This window comes from Taudactylus pleione, unplaced genomic scaffold (genome assembly GCF_031769625.1).
Source record: "Taudactylus pleione unplaced genomic scaffold, aTauple2 ptg000535l, whole genome shotgun sequence".
NCBI classification, from domain to species: Eukaryota; Metazoa; Chordata; class Amphibia; order Anura; family Myobatrachidae; genus Taudactylus; species Taudactylus pleione.
Genome location: NW_028284937.1, coordinates 11,931,433 through 11,954,815, shown reverse-complemented (window position 1 = coordinate 11,954,815; position 23,383 = coordinate 11,931,433). Strand labels below are relative to the sequence as shown.

At 43.4% G+C, this 23,383-nt stretch overlaps 1 protein-coding gene across 1 annotated transcript in view; it reads right to left on the bottom strand.

Annotated features, from left to right (window-relative positions):
• The window catches only part of LOC148501119 (BAR/IMD domain-containing adapter protein 2-like), a 130,413-nt gene extending 119,351 nt beyond the window's left edge, over positions 1-11,062 (bottom strand). The window contains exon 1 of the mRNA XM_088450959.1: positions 10,839-11,062. Coding sequence (XP_088307085.1) covers positions 10,839-10,886 — 48 coding nt within the window. The 5' untranslated portion in view covers positions 10,887-11,062. The remainder of the gene's footprint in view (positions 1-10,838) is intronic.
• Between the last annotated feature and the right edge of the window lie 12,321 nt (positions 11,063-23,383).

Below are 23,383 nucleotides of genomic sequence, written 5' to 3'. Positions count from 1 at the left end.
CCTGGGGGGGTGCTTAACCCTAAGCTCCCCCGGGGGTGCCTAACCCTAATGCTCCCTTCCCCTAGCCTAATTCTAAACTCCCGGGGGGTGCCTAACCCTAAGTCCTCCCCGGGAACCCTAAACCTAATCCGCCTTCGATGCCGGGCGTCGGACTACCGACGTATGTCTAATGACAGGCGTCGGCATATCGGAATGGCACGGTATCTATTTCACACTACAGGGAGAGCTTGGGGGCAGCCCAGCATCTCCATGAGTGCTGGGCATGCCACCTACAGCGATGAAAAGGGGCACATCTCAAAGACACACCCCCTTTTCTGAGTGACCATGCCCATTTTTCAGGCGCGTGGCTTCAGCGCACACTGAAGTTACCCTTTCTGAAAGCCACCCTGCCTGCCCTAACATGAAGACTAGGGGATTGCAGCAGATATCTCCAATATCTGCTGTGGCCCACTGTACATACTTAATATTTACGTACAACCTCGAAAAACTGGTTGTTATCTGGGATATAACGCACATATTCATTAATGAATATGCCTCTTATTACCTAATGCTTTATTCACTATGGGGTTTGTGTAAGTCATGTAGGATCATGGAGGCATTAAACATACATTTAAGGGCCATGTGGGGAGATCTGATGCTGTTATATCAGATGGGTATTCTAAGGGTATGTGGGGATGTGTGATGGCATGTGTCAGACACCTCCTTGCTGCATTTGCGATCCCAGCACTGCAACCGACATCGCCGGCTGAGACCACCATCGCGACCATCTCGCCCGATGGTCGTGATGGCTGCTCCTTTGGTCAGGCTGCAGGAGCTGGAGCTTCTCGCAGCCTGTTCAGTGCCTGGTCACAGAAGAGGCTAGGAATCTACGTTCGCCGACTAAGACCCTGGCCTCGTTCCTATCGGAAAATGGAGGCAACACACCTCAGTTTCCGAGAACAGCAGACCAGGTATGCCCCCCAAACGCCGCATCATGTCAGTCATGCGGCTTGGGGAGGTCTGTGAGTAAGATTGCAGGACATGTTATGCACATACGCAGAACAGGTCCTGCGCAGGCATCCTCAGATGAATGTACATCTCTGAATTAGGCCCTTAGAGAATACAATTTGCGCTTGTAATTGAGGGGAGGGGGCATTGTGAACGCTGCATTGAGTCCATGCAATTCATCCAAATTGTGCAGGAAGAGCATGTAACAGCAGATCATTAATATCATACCTGCCTATTCTCTCAAACCGTCCGGGAGACCCCTGAATCTTGTGGACATCCAGAAAAGGGGACAAGTCTCTCAGAGGCCCATGGCGGCCACCCGCTGCCGCCTACTTCCTAAGTGAAGTTAGTTGTCTGGGCGGCTTGATGACACAAATTGCGCTGAATGCCACAATGCCCCCCACAACATTCACTTGTCCGCACCATGACCCCCTGCTCCCACATCTCCCACCTGACTATCTAGTAACAGCCAGGATGTAGGTAAGTTGGTAAGTAGGATTAATGTATCCAAAGTAACCGACAGCCCGTTTGGTGCTCCTATGGCACCTTTCTCAAGGACTGCCACAAAGGCACCGTAGGAGCAGCAAAATGACTGTGTGGCAATGTGGGCATATTAATAATCTGCTGTTAAGCACATTAATGCTTTGCTGCTTCTTGATAGAAAAAGGGGCACAATTTTCACATATAACAATTTTGCCCCTTTAGAAATCTCTTATCACAGCTATTCATGGGCCTGTTTCATTTTATGTGGACATTTTCTGAATCCCCTTATTGCAGCAATAGAAAATGAGATATCACAATTTCCTAATAAAATATTGCTGGAGCAGGTGAGTGATACTCTGTTGCCCAACTATACTGGCTGGCAGCGGTGAGAATAGTCTGATACAAGAACACAAGGACCTCCGTATATGCATACATAGCAACACTTGCAGTGACATGTACTGCAGACTTCCTGGGCTCAGAACCATGTATGAATGTTACAGCATGAAGTGTTTGTCATTCCGTGTACAAACAAATCTAACAACAATATTTACACAGTTATCTCTGCATGTTCAATGCTAATATTCACACATCATCAGTAAAGTTTCTTCTTAATCCTCAGTAATTATGCACAAAGCCCCACAGTTCCCTACTGAAGAGCCCTGGAGTCCAGCCTAGTACAATAAAACTGGCAAACACCCAATGACAGTACACTGAGCACTGAAAAGCTATGTTGTGAATCCCAGTGCAGAGCAGAAGTTACCATAGCTGCAGCTCATTTCAGATTATTTTTTATGAACTTCATAACAGCCTGAGGGGTCTCAAACAACTTCAAACTTGCAAAGATGTTCTGAACTGACATTATTTGATCCATAGCTTTTGTAGCTTTAAACCAGCTGGCATGAACTACAACGTCCTGTGTGTTCACTCCAGCTAAAGCTTTCTGTGCTGAAATATTTCAAGACAACTCTGCGAATAGAAGCAGCTTCTGTCTGCGGATTTGAACCCAAATTATGGAAATAAAAATGTAAATCATTATGATGTATTTTTAAATTAGGCTGTTTTACTAAAAGTGTATTTGTCAGGGTCCGATCTAGGGACAAGATGAGAGGTACAACAGCCTTTGGCTTATCCAATCTTGGAGGTACTGAGTAATGTCAGTCCAGGATACCTACAGAAGAGGTGTTTGGTCCATTTGTAGGGGTTGGGTATACTAGTCAGACAGGCAAAATGTAGACATCATAATGCTGACAGGTACAATATTTAGACAACCAAAATTTCGACATGGATTAGTCAACAAACAATAAGTAGACAGTCAAAATGTAAACAGGGACATAATGTAAATATGGACAATATTCTTATATTATTATTATTATTATTATTATTATTATCATCATTTATTTTTATGGCACCACAAGGGGTCTGCAGCTCCTTACAAAGTTCATAGACAGAAACAGAATGAACAAAACAAGAAGAAAGTAACTTACAGTACAGAACATTGCTGGACATGGACATGGTATAAACACTGCTGCAACAGTGTAGACTGTTAATATATAGACATCAGGGGCATATTTATAAAGGGTGCAGGGTGTGAGGGGCACACGGGTCCCTGGGTCCAGGGGGCCCCGCACCGCACACCCTGCACCAATATTATACTTACCTCTCCGGGGTCCCACGTCGGTGACGGTGTCTGCACTGTAAAAATGGCTGGAAAATTGCCACCACACCCATTTGTCCGTCGTTTGCGCATGTGCAGTACAGAGAAAATGGCAGCTGCGGCCATTTTCCCGGTGTCCTGCGCATGCAATAAAGACCCTGGGCAGACTGAAATGCCCAGAAATAGGGGAAACCCACTGCATTTTTCCCCGATTTTCCTATACCAGCCCAGGCTCAGAGGTCCGGGGCTGGTTATGGGTTTGTGGGGAAGACTCAGCACATTTTGTTTTTATAAATATCTATTTATTATTCTTGTTCTTACTACTTTAGGCAAATGAGAGTATTTGCCTGACTATTCCGATCACCATGTGCCTTCATGCGGAAAGCCGCCCCACACTTTTTTCCATCCACAGCCATCATCATTAGTATCGGGACTTACACATACCCCATGCTGTGTGCAAACGATCTGTCAGTAACAGGTGTTCCGTCTCCATTAGTGCACTCCAAATGAGCACGGAAGTGGGGCTACATGACACGACGCTCCCATTTCATGGTGACCGCCCAGAAATGACCATTTCACTCAGAGATATCCATCAACATATGGCTCAATCCAATCTCCGACTGTGTGCTGCCTATGCATGGTATGGCGTATGCACAGTCCGCTATCACTTTATGCGGTACATGCACAGTTTGCAGATATCCAAGAGATCCGTACACATTTCAACTTGCGTCTGAATCAGAATCAGCTGCTATTTGCTTGATGAGTGCAGGTAATAACTATTTTTTTGATCCCAGTGCTAAGCAGCAATAAAAAGTCAGTTATTGCAGCGCTTACTAAGTCTTTAACAAACATTCCCTTTTCTGTAGATGACTGGGGGGTCTATTTACTAAGCAGTGTTAGGAGACAGAGTGAAAAGTGATAAGGAAGTGATAAGGAGCCAGCCAATCAGCTCCCAACTGTCATCTCACAGACTGTGTTTGAAAAATGACAGTTGGGAGCTGATTGGCTGGCACCTTATCACTTTCTTATCACTTTTCACTCTGTCTCCTAACACTGCTTAGTAAACAGTCCCCTGGGTCAGGGGATCGTGAAAATCCAACATTTTGGACAATCTCGATACGCTGATTCCAACCCAAAAATGATCGGCAAGTCTGGGATTTTTAACATGTATTTTTCCAATACCCGAGAAATCGGTGATCATCGGAGTCCGCCGATCAGCACATCAGATCACATGACGCGGACATCGAGGAATTGCCCGGCAGATGTATAGCCTGTGTTCGTTTTTTACTTTGTGCAATGCGGACATCGATCTCTGATTAAATGTACTTGTGATTGGTAAACCTGCTCTAGCATGTTATTTCTTATGACTCCAAACATACAGAAGAACAAAATAACAATATGCAACAAATTTGTCTATGATAACATAATAACTTGAAAATCAATATAACATCCTAGGGCACCTTATATGTGATGTAAAACTAGACCATTGTTTGGTTAGAGGTGGGGTATATTTGATAAATGTTACCCCACAAATCCGTTTTAATCACATTTGAAGTGCTTGTCATACCAGGTCCGAAGGCAATTCTATATATTGACCTATGTCTCATTAGTTCAATCTGCTAACACCATTGGGAAAATTCCTTAATCTATAGAATTCAATGAGGCCAGGAAATCAGAATAAGTGTGTCCATCAATCAGACACCATTAGTGAGATCTGCAGCTGACCACCTCCAGCAAAGAGTTTTCCCTGCTTTTCCCCAGTGTTTAAGGGCCTGATTCAGACCCACTCGCGAGCGGCTGTCCGCTCGCAAGTGGGTCGATGTTATGGACTGAGCATGCGCACGACGGAGGGAGCTCCGTCGTGCGCATGCGCCAGACGCGACGAGCGAAGGAAAGTCCTTCGCTCGTTGTGTCCGATCAAAGGGGGCGTGCTGTCAATGTTGATTGACAGCACGCCCCCTTTGGTGGGCGTGCCGGGGGCGTGCCTCCCTGACGGGGGCGTTCCCACGGGAACGCCTCCCGTCAGAAGCCGGCCCACTGACATCACTAGTGATGTCAGTGGGAGTGATTTTGGCTCTGATAGAGCCAAAATCACTCCGGAGCTTGCGGTTGAAAACCTCAACCGCAGGCTCCGGCTCGCAAATTCGATGGTCGCGATGGTCTCGACCATCGCGACCATCACAATGCACGCTCGTATAGCCTGTGGGTGGTGACCCACAGCTATACGAGCGTCCAGGAGGACGCTCCATGAAAATGGAGCCCGGCCCTCATTCAGAGCGTGCGCTCTGCTCAGAGCGTACGGCTCTGAATGAGGGCCTAAGAATCATTTATATTTAGGCCTCCCAAGTAGGGTTAGAAAGTAACCCCACCTAGGGCGCTATTCACCTAGCGCTATTTCACAACACTGACAGTCAACCGGCTGTGCAAATACTGCTTATTTAGGTAATTACAGGAGGTAAACCTTGTTTATTTTTCTTGCAACTCTATAGGGTGCAAGTAAATACGTGTGAGTTTATATTGCTCAGATAACCCGTGTTATAGTAGCATGGAACCTCCCCGCGAATGGGGGCGTGGCCTAATCACAATAGACCATATCCCCTATGTGACATTATTAGGAGGCGTACCCGCATGGCATGCCTCCAAATAACGTCAGACTGGGAGGAGTCTCACTAGCTGGGCTTACCCCAGCCCCTCTCCCGTCACTGAATGGATGCCACGCACATGTGCACAGCATCCTTTCAGACTCCGGGGTCCGGCACTGCCGCACACAGCTGCGGCAGTGGGGGTCCCCAACCTCCCGATTTGACCACCCGCAGGCCACTTTGGCCCACGGTGGAACAGCGGGGACAGTACTGTCCCACTGAAATCGGGATGTTGGGGAGGGGTGCGCCCTCTATGGGTGGCACCCCTGTTCGACCGCACTGGTCAAGCGCCCCTAAAGCCGGCCCTGGTGACAGGGGTGCCACAGGTTGGGGATCCAAGACCAAATCAAATTATTTATGGTCCATGTGACCAAGCAGTGGTAGTTTTTGCCAATCATAAAATAAGTGGACAAACAGAAGCACAGCCCACAAAGGATGACAGATAAGCACAATTTACTCAATTTAATCATTTTTGATACATTTCGTGATCAGAAACCTTTGGCTTAGGGGTGCTGTAAAAAAAATGCTGATACTCTACCGCTGCCGTGATTCAAGAAAGTTTGGGAACCACTGGATTGGAGCATTTGAGCAAATGTCTTTCAACTAAGTTCTTGTTTTACAGAATGAGGGAAGTCCAAGAAACATCTGGAAAAAATAATTTTCCAGTTTGGAGATTTTAAACAATAATGACAATTTTTACTCCATACTAAATATTTATGGGATCATGTGTTGGAAATGTCAATGTATTCTCCATACCAAATATTCAATATATTGATAAAGTATAGAACTACAGTACAATACATTTGCAGTACAGTAGATGTTATTTAGTCATTAGTATGTTTCAATCTATGTCAAAGGAAAACGCTGGAAATAAATTAAAATTCTAATTAATCTCTGACATGTGGTGGTTTAAGTTTAGTTATAATGCTTTAGTAAATAGGCTCATGAAGTCACTTATCTTGCAGTGGCCTAGACTATATAACAACCTCTTCACACTACACATCTTTGTATTGCGGCTGCAGTAGAGTCTGCCACTTAGCACTGTGGGAACAGTGGAATACTGTTCCGTCTTCTTGAACTAATCTCAGTATCTGAGCCCTTCCTTGGCAAAGTGGATGTAGTGTGCCATACATACATTTCTGAGATAATCTGCAGATTTACATGAGTCTTTTTTATTATTTTATTATATTATATGCAGGTCGTGCTTGTGTTATACCAATACATAGGACTAGTTGGGATCAGTGTTTTTTTAATTTTATGTTGATGGTTCCTAATTACCAAGATCAGTTTTACAAACCAAGGCACTGATTCATGATGCAGATGTGACTACCTGCTGTGGTCTGTTATCATGATACCGCCACCTAGTGGCAATGAAAATGAGCTTTTCTCACAAATGCTTGCTTATACAATATTGCCATAAAGTCCACCGGTCCCCTACATTTTATGCGGAGGCTGACATTTCATGGGCTGAGCTAATATTCATGAGTATCCACTCACTAGGAACCTCTAAGGCAGATCTCTGGGGAGTTAATGGCAATATAACATAATGAAGCATACACACGGTCAGATTTGTCAGATGAACAATTGAACGATTGAACGATTTGAACGATTTTACCAAAGTTTTGAACAATTTGAACGATTGAACGATTTTTGACTGCATTAAAATGAATGGAATCGTCCAAGTCTGACTGCAAACACATCAGATGTCAGATATCGTTATCTGACAAATGGGAAAGCGCATCGTTCATCGTCCAGGCATGTCAGATATGTCAGATTTTCCTTCACATATGAACGACTGAACGATTTTTAAATCGTTATCGTTCAGATCTGAAGGAAAAATCTGACCGTGTGTATGCACCATAAATGTGAGAATAACTATAATAACAAAAATCCAATATTAGGAGTAAGCAAACAATGTTTCTAAATGGAATGGCACAGCCTACCAATGCCAAATGTAGATGAAGGATTTTTGTAACGTTGTTTAGCTGTATGTAAGGCATTTCAATGGGATCAGCCAAAAATAGAGCCAATCACACGTTGGCATATCTGGTCATTGGTTGTTATCACACAAGTCCTGGCAATTTGAATAGACAGTGATCAGGTGTTCATGCTAAAGGAGAAGAAAAACCTCTTATGGGGTACAACTGCAATCGGCCACACTGACAATCAGCAGCCGCCCAGATTTCCCATGAGTCCTTAGTGACATCAGTCAGATCCTGAACAGAAGATCATCATGGTTGCTGGTTAATTTGAGTCCGCGCAAAGTGATTTGGCTGTTTCAGTAACTATGTACATGAGCTGTTTAATCTATTCCCCCTTTCTACTAGTGACAGTGGCACAGTTGTTAGCATTGCTGTTTAACAACAGGGGGATCAGAGGTTAAATTTTGACCAGGGCACTATGTTCTCGCCATGTTTGCATTTATTTCCTCTGGGTGCTCTGGTTTCCAATATTCACATAAAGTGAACCAAACAGCTACTAACTGTCATTTTTAAAACACAGCCTGTAGAGTGACAGTTAGGAGCTGATTGGTTGGTAGTTTATCTCCGTCCACTTTATCTCTCTCCAAGACTTAGCACATAGGAGCTCATTCAGACCTGGACGCTAAGCTGCGCTCTCTCGCAGCTAAAAAGGGCCGGGTATGCAAATTCCTCGATCGCAGTGTCTGGTGTAAGGACGCCCTCTATGTCTTAGAGAGCGACGGCAGAGCAAACGCACCCCGGTATAAAGACGCCAACTTTTTTCTCTTAACACATATCATCTCCAGGAAGTGTATGAACAATAGGAACCATCGACAGCCATCGGAGCTGCATGCAGCGCTTGAGGTGGACCTTACCCCACCGCAAGTACTGCGATCACTGTAGGCTGAAATACAACCAAGTGCCGTGTACAATGACGCATCTTTGCTAATTATGCACACCCACAAAACTCCGTTTTGACGCCCAGACACGCCTGTGTTCGCAGCACCACTCCCCACAAGCACCTTCCCGTCACCACCCACAAACGGCGCTATCTGTCACTCAAATTAGCGTCCAGTCTGTGTACTACGAGCGCACGATTCCCGGACACAGTGACTGGTTTGCGCGTGCGTACTTTGACGCATGCGCAAACATGCGATAATTTCCCATAGCGTGCGTCCGCAGCTTAGCAAACGGGTCTGAATCGGGCCCATAGACCCCATATATGTAATATTTAGGCATTTTATAAAAAAAAGTTAAGAAAAAAACTAAACTTGACAACAAAGAATCAATTTGGTGACTTTATTTCTCAGTGCTGGAGGTACTCCCAAGGATGGAATTAACATCATTTTACAAAACATGCAGCTGGTTTATCAGAAAAAAATATATATTAAAAAGCAATTTGACAGCATTAAATGTAGCTGTATACCAAACATTCAATATCAGACTGTCATCTGGAGCTGATAGAACCTATTAGCTGTCATTGTCTGAACGGCGTATTAGTGGGCTATAAATGACAAGTAAAATGATGACTGGCTGCGAGAACTGTGTATCATTTCGTGGCATTCTGCCTGGAGGACACCAAACCATTCACTGTTTTTTTTAACTAAAAAAGCAATAGTAAAAAATCAACACACAGCATATGGTGCGTCCTGTATATTCTTGCAGCCTAGCAAATACAGGCATTGTTTCCAGGCAGCAGTGCTGGGGGACAAAGACCCCAGGAGCTGTGATTTATGGGTGGCTGTTACTGAGAAATAAGGTGATCAGCAACCCCCAAAAATTAACAAATACCTTCAAGAATACTATAAACAAATGCATTGCTAAATAATAATGTGGATTGCTGTTTTTTTTAATTATTATTATTATATTTGTGTTGCGCTCATGTTAAGAAACAACGTTGTTTGATATTGCTATAATAATGAAGAGAACATACATCATATGACATACTTATTTATTAATGTATTTGTAGTTGGAGTTGATGTTAAACAGACCCTTTTGCATCTGTTATTTCTGGGAGCCAACCTTTCTCTTTTGGCTAGCCTTACAATTAAACATAGCAGACACCCAGAGACATATTAGCCAAGATGAGGCCCAGTAAAGCTATAGAACAGTCTCAGACACTGCTTGGAAAGCACAACTAGCATTGATGTGCCTGAGCCTGCGCAAACAGAGGCTGCAAAACACACAGCCAGTTCTTTATGAATTAAATCTATTCTGTTTTGTAAATTAAGATTTCATGTATTAGGTGTCTTGTAAATTCTCCAATTGCGCTTATGTTTATAACCCTTTTATTGCCAGATTACAATGAAAATAGCTCCCTTCCCCCATCCAACGTGGCAGAAGGGTTAAGTGGACAGCACTGAACTGTGAACAATGCGCCTATTAGCAGATGATTAGTCTGCCCCAATCATTCTGTCCAGTACATGCTAGAGCCAGCACTGGACCTTTACGCTATGAGACCTTTCGGGTCGGACCGGGGACACAAAAAAGTGGAGGTCATGCCACAATTTGGGGAATGTTCCCATGACCTGTATGAACTCTATTTGTAAAAATAATAATTAACCCTAAAGTATATGTGTACAGTTTGTGTGTACATGTAATAAGGAATATAGAGTGTAAGCTCCAGTGGGGAAGGGACTGATGTGAATGGCCTAATATTCTCTGTAAAGCGCTGCGGAATATGTGTGCGCTATATAAATAACTGGTAGTAAATAAATAAACGTTGTGTAATATAAATACATATCAGTAAAAAAATTAAGAACAAGTAAATTCCGAATTAAAAATTCAACTCTCTTTTGCAAACCTGATTTACAGACATAATTTGGATCATATGCAATAATGAAGGTTAATAATCCCAGTCATTAATAATAATGGTCTATGCATTGTTTTACTTATTTATTTATTTATTTTATTATCAACTGACTTTTCTGTTTTGTGTAACTAGCAGCCAAACTTCAGCTAGAACCCCACTCAGCACCCTATACAGTTAAACCCATTACATAGTACAAAAGCATTAGCAAGATGTATACAAGTATGAGAGACAGCAGGGTACAAAATACATGAATAAAAAAACAGTACACAAGAATATGCAGAACTCCATAGGGTACTTACTCTGTATACATTCTCTGTCAGCCTGTTCACCTCATCGGACCTGGACATGTTGTTTGGCTTTTTGTTCCGTTACTGCTCACATGGAATTTGGATGGAAGACACAGAGAATCCAGTTTTGCGGACGGATCCCTGGAGATGGAAGACAAGTTGCCTCTCTGATGTTGACCACTGACCACTGTGGAAGGTTGGCTGTGGGAGGGAGAGGGGCCTGGGGAGGAAACAGGATGGGAGGATGAAATCACCCTGAGACAAAAGTTCTGCAGCTCAGAATATAAAAACTTCCAGCCAATAAGGATTGTGCTCGGCTGTCACCCAGCTAGCACGTTCTGCATAAAGGGAGGATTCTGCTTGACAGAAAGGGAGGGGCACAGCCTTAAGACATCTGGAACTTAAAAAGGGGGTCTCTCTTAACCTTAAAACCTTTTAACTTCATCCGTAGTCTTTTTCATCTTTCCCCCGAGTCCTCCCTGACACAGTAGTTTTCCCTGTGAGTTACTAGGAGACATGGCACTGTAAACAGAATAATCCTGCAACAAGGATCTTAACCAGAGTTCTGCACCCTGCAGTAATGAATGAAGCTCTGTTTAATGAATATTTTCAGATTTTCCTGAATGGACTTTTCTACAAGAGGGTACTTGTCTCCTATGAGCTATGTACTTATGTGAGTGAACACATGCATAACATTGGCAGGGCTAGATTTTGCAAAGGTACAGTGTTACTTTTAAAATATGTATATTTGTATAATAAATATGAACACAAGTACGCACATTATGGTAAGTGTTTCTTGAGCAACACTATATATATATATATATATATATATATATATATATATATATATATTCTAAAGAGTGATTGTAGTAATATATATTTGGCTAATGATGAGCCCGGCATCTGCCCTTTAAGCATTATTCATGGAAGTCCCACTTCCCCAATACTTCTGTCTCAGTGGAAGGTTGTCAGTATACTCTGACAAAACAGGCTGCAGCGGCCGTCCTATCAGATCCATCCACATTCTGTTACTCAGCAGTTTGGGCTGGTATAATATTGATGCTTGTGAATGCTCCATATTTTTTTTCCGGTCATCTAGTTTAGTGACCAATAGCAGTGAAGTGGAAACACTGTTGTGCTGACACACAAGTTCACTTGAAGGGTCTTTAATAACTGAAGCATTCTTGAGTCAAAGAAGAAGTGGTTTCCATTTACTGCTATGTATCCCTAAGGGGCTAATTTATCCCCAATTGCAAAAGTTCCCATTAACTACAGGTTTTAGCATTGCATATTGTATCATTAAGAAGTAAGCTGTTTATCACATTTCTCTTGCTGAGACAGTGGCTGCCGGTGAAAGTAAAAAGTGAGTACTTACACAATTACCTACTGTGCATGTGTGGCCAGGAGGAGGATGCTATGGTTCAGATGAGATATAATGACTGGATGATGAAAGTCATAATTGTATCAAGGTTGAGAAAGTGTCTGGTCCTGTAAATTTTACAAAGTTGGAAGTGGCATGATTGGCAGAGGGCCTAGATTTGGGGAGAAAAGGAGAGGGAAAAGTTAAGGACATACTTACCGACATTCTGGCTGCCACATCCAAGAGACGGCAGCCAGTTTGGCACAGCAGGAGGGATTGAGGGGGTGTTGAGCGGCAAAGGTTGGCGGTGCTGGCATGATTATGTCATTGTGGCGATGATAACCATTGGACTAGATGTAACACAGCTTTTGTATTCCATAAATCATGTGTCAACACATGACATGTGGATAGCCCTGCAAGCAGCCTATGAATATAAAGGTCTAATGAAGACGAAAAACCTGAAGCATACACTATACAGTACCAAACTGAGTGTGAGTACACACAAAGACATGAATGAGTATATTGACAAGATGTTGTCCATATCTCAGCAATTGACATCTAGGAATCCATGTGGACAACAAGGAGGTTGCATGGCGATGCTGCCAAATCTAATGTCTGAATTTAATTTCTTAGTAGTGACTTTGGAATCATGTACGCCCAAGCTATCAGCCAAAATTGTGAGGGTTAAGCTGCTGCAGTTTAATCTTGCATAATGGTTGAGACAAATGCTGAGAGTTCTGCTTTATTCACAAAGGATACTAATGGTGCCCACAGACATAGCGATGTGCTCACGATCAGCCGATGTGTACGATTTCCCTTGAAACTCTCCCCGGCAGCTCTGCATATGATCTGCATATGATTTTGTGTCCAATCTTCATACGATCTCTCCTGCATCCAGACTTTTTACAGTGCATCGCATTCTAAATTGTCAGATCTGCCCTTCTGCACGCAGATCTGACGATGCGATGTGCAACCAGCGGGGGCGCACATCGCATCGGGATCGTGAGTGGGGACTCACGATTTACTCATGATTTGGCCATATTTTACACGATCTGTAGCTCCAATGTGTCGGAATCGGCCAGATCGGGTAAAATATCGCTGTGTGTGGGCAGCTTAAGCCCAAAAGGCCTAAGTACAAGTGTTTCAATTGTCACAAAGTGGAACATAAAGCATCTGAATGCAGATGTTAAGACTCAAGTGGCAAGCAGAAAAAATGTGAAATAAGAAACGTGTTAAATTTAAATGTCACAGACAGTTGCAGGAAGGATTGCTGATACAAGGACTCGGGAGCCACAAGACATTTCAGTTGCAATCAAGAATTAGCACGTATGACCCTTTATAAGTCAGATAGCCAGTCAGGGCAATCACGTTATGTAAAAGTGATACCATTGTCACAGACATCCAGGATGTATTAGCATAGATGACTAGGAAACCTGGGGTATGATAATGTCCAAAAACTCTGTGATGATACTGTGACAAGAAAAGACATGAACAATACAGAGACCGGCATGTGAGAGCTGTATAAAGAGTAAACAAACCCATAGGGCCTGATTCAGACCTGCTCGCTAGCAAGCGGGCGCTCGTTGCAGATGATGTTTGCTAGGTTAGCGTTAGTGCCTCACAGCACTGAGGTCATGGGTTTGATTCCCACTACGGCCCTAACTGTGTGGAGTTTGTATATTCTCCCTGTGCTTGCATGGGTTTCCTCCGGGTACTCCGGTTTCCTCCCACACTTCAAAAATATACAGGTAGGTTAGTTGGCTCCCCACAAAAATTGACCATAGTGTGTATGTGTGTGAGCATGTGGTAGGGAATATAGAGTGTAAGCTCCACTGGGGCAGGGACTGATGTGAATGGTAAGATATTCTCTGTAAAGTGCTGTGGAATATGTGTGCACTATATAAATAACTGGTAATAATAATAATGTGTGCATACGAGTAGTTCGCCGTGCGGGTGCGCAAACTAGTATGAGTGATCAGATTTTGCTCGCTCGCTCGCTCGCCCTGCAAAGACTGCCCAGTGGAATAATTGACAGGAGAGGCCGTTTGTGGGTGGTAACAGGGGCAGGGCAGTAGTAACAGAGGAGTGGAGTTGCGGAAGCAGGCGTGCCAGAGTGTTTCAACACTGTTTCTGGGGCGTGCATAATTAACAGGCAGCGTCATAATACACGTCACCTGGTTGAAAAATACACTGAAGTGCTCGCAGTGCTTGCAGTAGGGTACAGTCAACCACAAGATCCGATGTAACCCGATGTACCGATGGTTGAATATACTTCCTGGAGATGACGTACGCTAGTGGGCGGCTAAAGACAGGCTGGTGGGCATCTGTAATCACAAAGTGACCGCTCGCCAAGAAATAGTGGGCGTGCTTATGCCTTACCGAGCAAGCGGCTGCCTTGACGTCACTTTGCAAAATTTCCATATGCTGGGAGTGAGCGGCCGCATCTAGCGAGCGGGTCTGAATCAGGCCCATAGTCCCTTTCCAAAGTCAGCAATCAGAGCTGAGGCACCGCTAGCATTGGTGCATACAGACGTGTGTGATCCAATGAAGGCAGAATCGATAAGTGGATATCGCTATTTCCTGACATTCATTGATGACTTTACAACAATGACACACATTTACTTAATTTACTACACCCAAAGACTCAGAGATCATTGACGCTTGGCTCTCAGATTTAAAATATTGCAGTGCAATCTACTTCTGCCCAAAAACTATTTTCCAGGCCTGCATAGACCGCGCTCTCCACAACTGTGCGGTTGGCCTGTTCACTGACACCAATCTGTTCTGGCGTATATGCAATTGCTATTTGGTGCTCTATGCCATAGAACACGTTTGTTCTCATATGCCCTGATCTATTGCGTACATATTAGATGTTAGAAGATCGGCACATGCACAGGATCTGTACTGTGCATGAGCCGGTCTTGTACTCCGAGATCTCTCACAGTGCCCTAAAGCCGCATCCTAATTGACAAGCACATACAGTGTTAATGTAACTAATTTTTTCTAGAGCGAGATCCTCCACTTCCCTCCCTGTTGGCCCATACAGAGGCATGTCCTGTCTGAAGGTCCCGCACGTGCGCATTATGCTTGCTGAGTCCATATATGGAAATAAAGTGATAGCTGTAGTTATCACTGGGATGTAGTCAGCATGCCTCCACACGGCATGTCGATAAACTGTATACTGGTGCCAGAATCCCAACAGCAGTCTGGATCCTGGCTCCAGTATACCGACCGCTGGAATGCCACAGGAAAGTATTGGGGGGTTAGGGTTAGGCACTAGGGCGAGGGTTAGGATTAGGCCCTAAGGGGGGAGGAATAGAGTTAGGCATCGGGGAGGGAGAGGTTAGGTTCAGGTACTAAGGGGAGAGGGTTAGGGTTAGGCACCGGGGAGGGGGAGGTTAGGTTCAGGCATAAGGGGGGAGGTTAGGGTTAGGCACCGGGGAGGGGGAGGTCAGGTTCAGGCACTAAGGGGGAAGGTTAGGGTTAGGCATCAGGGAGGGGGAGGTTAGGTTCAGGCACTAAGGGGAGAGGGTTAGCGTTAGGCACCGGGGAGGAGGATGTTTGGTTCAGGCACTAAGGGGAGGAGGAGGTTAGGTTCAGGCACTAAGGGGAGAGGGTAAGGGTTAGGCACCGGGGAGGAGGATGTTAGGTTCAGGTACTAAGGGGAGAGGGTTAGGGTTAAGCACCGGAGAGGGGGAGGTTAGGTTCAGGCACTAAGGGGAGAGGGTTAGGCACTTGTGAGGAGGAGGTTAGGTTCAGGAACTAAGGGGGGAGGTTAGGATTAGGCATCAAAGAGGGAGGGGTAGGGTAGGGTGAGGGTTAGTATATCGAACAACAAGTGTCGGTATGTTAACCTGTCGGGATTCTGACTGCTGGGATCCCGACTGTTGGCATTACATACCCAACCCATTATCACTTTGCTTTTCTGGGACAGAGCATTCACCAAAACTCTGTCCTGGCTCCACAAATACAATAAATGCAAGCAAAAATATAAATTTTTGCATTGCACGTTGGGGTGAAATTATCACATCACTATTACATTAAAAATGCAGATTGTGATAAACATGCCGCAAAATCTGATCTCACCTAATCAAACCTAATACCAGAAGCATATTAGTATTAACATTCACTCCCACCCTATAGGAAAGCCTAACTGTCCAACAGTGACTACGGAATGAAACAGAAGAAGGAAAAAATATAGGTCAAAGAATATCAATGAAAGCAGAATTCAAGATAAATCTCAAATATATTAAGAATTTTGAGATTATGAAACAGAATGCACAGACCAAGACAGTTTAGGTGCTCGGAGAAGTGTTTGGTGACTACTTTTGACTCTAACTGGAGGAATTGGCCACATATCAATTCAGATCCTGCTCACCTTTGTATAACACTTTGTGACAACCTATTTATGCCAGTGCATACTCAGTATGTTATGCCACATCATTCCATAATGAAAACAAATGTGTCTCTCTCATGGGTTGAGTACTATGTTATGTTGACATTCATCATGTTGATAAGTAATGTTGACATGGTTATTATTTTGACATTGAACATGTCGAAATGTTCATAATTTCTACATTGATCATGTTTACATTCAGTGTGTCAACACTTGTGACATGTTGACATGGGTAGAATGTCTACATAGTGTTTTTAATGTGAGTCTAGTCCTAACCCTGACAGTAACCATAACGCTAACCCTAAGCCTAATGTAGCTGTCGTCATTGTAATGTAAATATTATGAATGTCGGCGATGTGAATGTCAACTGACTGCATCCCTTTGTCAAAGAACTTCCACACAAAAGAAGTTGTGCCTGGGATTACATCATGCTGCAAGTTCAAGTTTAATGATGGAATCAAAAAGATCAGCCTGAATATTATACACACCAGTCCATGCTGAGGAGTCCTGACAGGGTCAACTGCAACAACAGAAACAATGTTAAGATCAATGGGAATGCAGTCAGCACTTCTAATGGTTTCACCACCAGAGGTGTCACTAGGCATTGAAGCTAACACCACTCGTGAAAGCCTCCTTCCTAAGGGAGAGAGCTTCCTGACTGATGACTACACCATTACCCTCTGTCTCAGTAACATTGGTAAAAGGCCCAATGGCTTGATCGAAACAGGTACAATAGACAAGGACCCAGCATATTTGTCTATCAGGTTGACAATTTGCTTTGTCAGTTCTCCATGCGGCAGCTCTATTTCTATCACCATATTACTACCAAATGCTACAACTAGTGCATATAAGGTTGAAAGAGGTCATATTTCCACCAAACTGCAGTTTGTCACAACTTTGCCCTAAATCAGGCTCAACAACAATTGATGTGGCAACTGGCAACCCAGAGACTACATTGCCACTCCAACCACAAGTTGGACAGTCTGTGTGAGCTGCTGCAGAAGCTCTTCCCTCTGCACGTATGTTGATGACATGTCTGACAATGCCTTTTCTTAGTTTTTGATTTCAGGATTTTCTCTCCATCTTTCTCATTTCCTTTTCTAAACTTATCATAATTTCTCATTTTATTTTTCTCTCTTCTTTTCTCTTTTTTGCTTACAGTACATTTGTTTTCTCTCTTTTTTTGCACCTTTTTTTCCTATTCATTCTCTTTTTTTCACTTTCATTTTCAGACTTTTTCTCCCTCCTTTTTCCTGTCTTTTCCTATATTCTTGTCACTCCCCTTTTACTTTGCTTTTTTCATCTCTTACTCTTATTTTATTCAACTTTTCTTGGTCCTTATTACTATCCTTTTTTACTCTCCTTTCTCTTCTCATTTTCACAGTTTTTTCTCTCTGCGCTCTTTCTCACGCTCCTGTTTGCTTGATCTGTGTCTCTGTGAAAATCTGCTGCCTTCTCACAGCAGCTTGTAGTGTGCATGAGCCCTTTATAATATTTCCCAATGGAACCAATCAGGGAGAAGCCTGGGAGATCTGAAAATGATCGATGAAATTCCATGCAGAATAGTTTTGGGAAAACTCCACTGAAGAAATAGGCAAAATTCGCCAGAAAAATGCGCAAAGCGGCAAATATTTTGCAAGACAATTTGGAAAATGCAATCTCTAATCTGTAATCTCTAAAGAATGCAAAAACTATTTTCAACTTTTAATTTTGCAATTTTTATATTCCAATCTACAATCTTTCTGTTATCCTTATCCACTTGAGGTGCATACTTCCGGTTTTAGCAATTATCCTAGCAACTGTGAGAACCACTACTGTGTTTAGCTTATAGCCTGTCATTCCTGTCCGTCTGTGTGTTTGTCTCAGGTGCTCACTAATCACCATCTGTCTGTGTGTAGCCCAGGTGCACACTAGCCTCTGATTAGGAATAGCTCTCTGCAGGAAATGGCTTTGATTGGACACTGTATTCCTTAAATTACAGCCAGCCCTTCACTCCATGCCAGTGATATTGTCTGACATGCTATGTTTGTTGGTCTGTTCTTAGAAGCCTGAGTTCTAGCCGGTTTTCCTAGTTCTGCAGTTCTGGTGTCCTGTACCTGCCAGTTAGATCTGTACCTGCCAGTGTGTTTTCTATCCGTGTATCCATCTATGTCCCCACAGTTTGGACTCTCCAAAGCAGTCACTCTGCAGTTGCAGAGTATCTCCCTGCTGCTCGCGACATCTCCATACCACAGCCTGTACATCTGTCGGCTCTCAAGCCGCATCTCAGCGGTCATTGCTGCACCTCGGCCCGCAAGGCCACTTCACAGCTTGTACATCTATTAGCTCTCCAGCCGCACTTCGGCTCTCAAAGCCGCACCACAGTCCTGAAGGCCGCTCTGTGTTGATTCTGTCATACCTCAGCCCTCAAGGCCGCATCTTGTACCTAGTCCTTGTTTGTCTGATTTATGTCTGTTATTGGCCTATCTTGTCCTTAGTTATCTTGCCTGTTTAGTCTAGGATTCTTATTTACCAGTCCTTTCTGGTCAAGTCCTGTCTAAATACTGCAATAACATAGTTCATGTCACTCCTGCTGTGCAGCCTGTATTGTTTGTCGCCTCGCTCCTTGTCTAAACAACCCAGCTGCACCATAAGTCCCAAGACATTCCTGAGATCTTGTCATCTGTCACTGCTTGAGTACTGAGTCCATATAATCAGTTCTTGAGCCACTAGCAGTTGCACTCCAGTTAGTACCAGTAGTGGAAGGACTGCCACTCCTTATTTCTGTCATGTCTCTCGTCGGTTGTCTAAGCCTCTACTGCTAGAGACATATGTCCAGATGGCCACCTAAGTACTGGTGTGTAAGTAAATCACTAAGGGAACAGCGGGTGGCTGTTATTGGTGGAAGATCCTCTCCCTGGTTCTAGAGGTCTTACACAACCGTGCGAGAATGTATTGTCTTTTGTGATTCTCATTTTGAAACTTACAGTATACTACACATTAGATGCAGAATGGTGGACACATTCTAAAAGTTTAGGCGTCTATATACTAAGCCTTGGAGAGAGATAAAGTGGTGTCAAAAGCCACAATCACATCATGGTTGATGGAGACACCCTCAGGCCGAATGCTGTCAGCTTGTAGTCCTCCCATCTCGCTGACATCATCTCTGCTGAAACAGGATTGGTACATCTCCCTTCTACCTTGTTGGTGCGCTGCTCAGGTGCTGGTGATAGCGTTCTATGAGTTTCCGGTTTAGCTGTGAGTCTCCTGTGTCCAGTCGAGCATCCAGTGTCCATGTCTGCTTAGTTTTGATTCCTGCCATTTGTGTCATCTAGGCGGCACGGTCCGCATACCAGTCTCCTGCCGCTTGTGTCATCCCAGCGGCACGGGCCGCACCACTGCACCAAGTGTACGCAACCTGTGTACTGCCACTTGTGTCAACCTGGCGGCACAAGCCGCACTTCTGCACCTCGTGTATGCAAATTAGTGTATTGCCACTTGTGTCAACCTGGCGGCACAAGCCACACTTCTGCACTCCAAGTACGCAAACTAGTGTACGGCTGCGTGTCAACCCGGCAGCACAAGCCGCACTTCTGGACATCTTGTTACTCAGCCCAGAGGCTGCTTCTTGCCAAGTGAAAAAATGTGTAAAAAAAACGCACTTCACTGGTAATGCTGATGATCAGTGTAAATGGGTAGTCCCCCACAAATACCCTTCAAAACAGAAATGATAGAAAACAGAGAAAACACTGAGTGCACAACAAATTAGGTCAGTGGTCAATATGACCTTAATAGTCCAATGAACCAGTTCAGAAGTATTAAATATGAAAAATGACAGTCTCATAGGGTGAATATAAGAATAAAGGACCGTATCCTGAGTGTGTCTTTTTCTTAATTTTCTATGAATCTTCAATTGACAGCTACACCCATAGATTCTTCAATTTTCTCTCGAATCATTAATCCATATGAAATGTAAACGCAGAGAGAGCCGACATAGCGTAATCAATAATAATTTAATATGGTAAAATATAAATATAATTCAGTAGACAAATATCCAAAAAAATTAACCACCAATGAATGGAAGACAAACGTACCAGAAGGTGTGGGTGTAGGCAATCTACACCTTAAACCGCATAGAACATACACTCCATGGGAACAGGAATCTGGAGTCTCTAGTCAGTGTGGGGGTAAATTGAAAGAAATTTGGCTACCCTACTGTTAAAACACCAGAATCTAGGAGTTATTTCAGACAATGAGGTGAAATATATGATTAATTGATCTCCTTCCACACCGGTTTTTTACATTCTTACAAAGATTCATAAAGATCCACTTAATCCCCCTGGATGCCCGATTGTAGCAGGCACAAACTTTTACCGCTAATTTGTCACATTTTTTAGATCATTATCTACAACCAGAGGTTCTGAAGTTAGAGTCATATATAAAAGACACGACTGATTTACTAAATAAAACAGCGAATCTCAAATGGGAAGAAGATTTCATCCTTGTCACTGCAGATGTGAGTAGCCTTTACACTATTATTGAGCACTCTAAATGTATAGAGGTGACTAATTTCTTTTAAAATAATAGTGGCGTTCATGAGGATAAAATTAATGTTAGTGGAAGGAATTAAATTTATTTTGGAAAATAATTTTTTCTGGCATTTGGGAAAATATTTCCTACAGTTAAAAGGTACAGCAATGGAAACACGTTTTGCGCAAGCTTATGCAAACCTCTTCAAGGGGTACTGGGAATTGATCACAATCTGGAATAATAATTAATTTCGTGAAAATATTATACATTGGTATAGATATATTGATGACATTTGGTTTATATGGAAAGGTGAGTATAAGCTACTTGAAGAGTTTTAAAAAACATTGGAACCCAATCCCTTGACTTATAACTCGAGTAAGAAGGAAGTCAACTTCCTAGATCTCACTTTCTATATAGAAAAAGATCAATTACAGACAATAAACTATTGCAAACCTACAGACTGGAATGCTTATATTGACATCACCAGCAATCGTCACCCAACCCGGTTAAGGAATATTCCAAAAGGTCAGATTCAACGTATTCGCAGAAATTGCTCAGATGTAGGAGTATTTGAGGAACAGGTTAAAATGTATAAGAACAGATTCATCTCTAAATGGTATAGAGAATCAGAGATAGATGGACCGATTGAGGAAATGACCACCTACTAAAAGAGAGGATCTTCTAAAACTCAAACCTGTTGTAGAAAGTGCCCCCAATGATTTTATGCTCCCTTTTATCACTTCTTTTAGTTGTCAAAGAGGTTGAAAAAGTGATTAGGAAACATTGGAATTTATTAATTAGAGACCTGGTCCTCCAACCAGTCATCCCCAGGAGACCCATGTTTGTATGTAGAAGAGCTCCTAATCTGAAGAATAAGACAGTTAACAGTGGTATCCCTCCAAAAAGAACAGGAAGAATTAGGACCACAGGTTTCCATTGTTGTGGGACCTGTATTGTGTGTAGAAATTTTACTAAACAAGTGTCAAAAACTGAGAACTACAAATCATCAAGTACAGGGTCAAGTCATAAAATTACAGATTTTATCACATGCAACAGCAAAAACTGTGTGTACCTTATTGAATGCACGTGTGGCTTACAGTATACTGGACGGACATCTGGTCTTTAAAAGACAGATTGGCCGAGCATTTAAGAAATATCAAAAAAGGTTTCGGGTAACATTCTCTTTCTGCTCACTTCAAAGAACATAATAATTCCAATTCCTCTATTAAAAGTATGATTGGTATTAAATTAGTAGAAAATCATTGGCTCAAAAAAGATATAGAAACCCGTTTAGCCCAGACTGAAATGAAACTCATTTATGATCTAAAGACACTGACACCCTATGGTCTTAAAAGTGACTTCGAGTTTAAGTGGTTTTTATACATTTTTGTATGTGTTTATGTTCCCGTTGATGACACATACCCCCTTGTTTATGTGTTGAAATTATGCCATGTCCCTTTTATATTGTCTGTTCCTATAGGATTATGGGCCTGATTCAGACCCACTCGCGAGCGGCTGTCCGCTCGCAAGTGGGTCGATGTTATGGACTGAGCATGCGCACGACGGAGGGAGCTCCGTCGTGCGCATGCGCCAGACGCGACGAGCGAAGGAAAGTCCTTCGCTTGTTGTGTCCGATCAAAGGGGGCGTGCTGTCAATGTTGATTGACAGCACGCCCCCTTTGGTGGGCGTGCCGGGGGCGTGCCTCCCTGACGGGGGCGTTCCCACGGGAACGCCTCCCGTCAGAAGCCGGCCCACTGACATCACTAGTGATGTCAGTGGGAGTGATTTTGGCTCTGATAGAGCCAAAATCACTCCGGAGCTTGCGGTTGAAAACCTCAACCGCAGGCTCCGGGTCGCAAATTCGATGGTCGCGATGGTCTCGACCATCACAATGCACGCTCGTATAGCCTGTGGGTGGTGACCCACAGCTATACGAGCGTCCAGGAGGACGCTCCATGAAAATGGAGCCCGGCCCACATTCAGAGCGTGCGCTCTGCTCAGAGCGTACGGCTCTGAATGAGGGCCAATGTTTTCTGTTTATTATTATGCACAGTTGAGTATTGAGACCTTTAGATGTGATAATATCTTTTATTTAATTTCTGTGAGTTTTTTATGCACTTATGTTTACTTTTTGTGGGCTTATGAATTTGACCCATCGGTTACATTAGTCAGTACCTCCCGTTTTATGTGAGGACGATATATCATTATTGCCCTATTATTGAGTGCCATGCCATGTGCCTTATTATAGTGTTACTACATCACTTATTTATTATCCCCTATCTCATGATTAT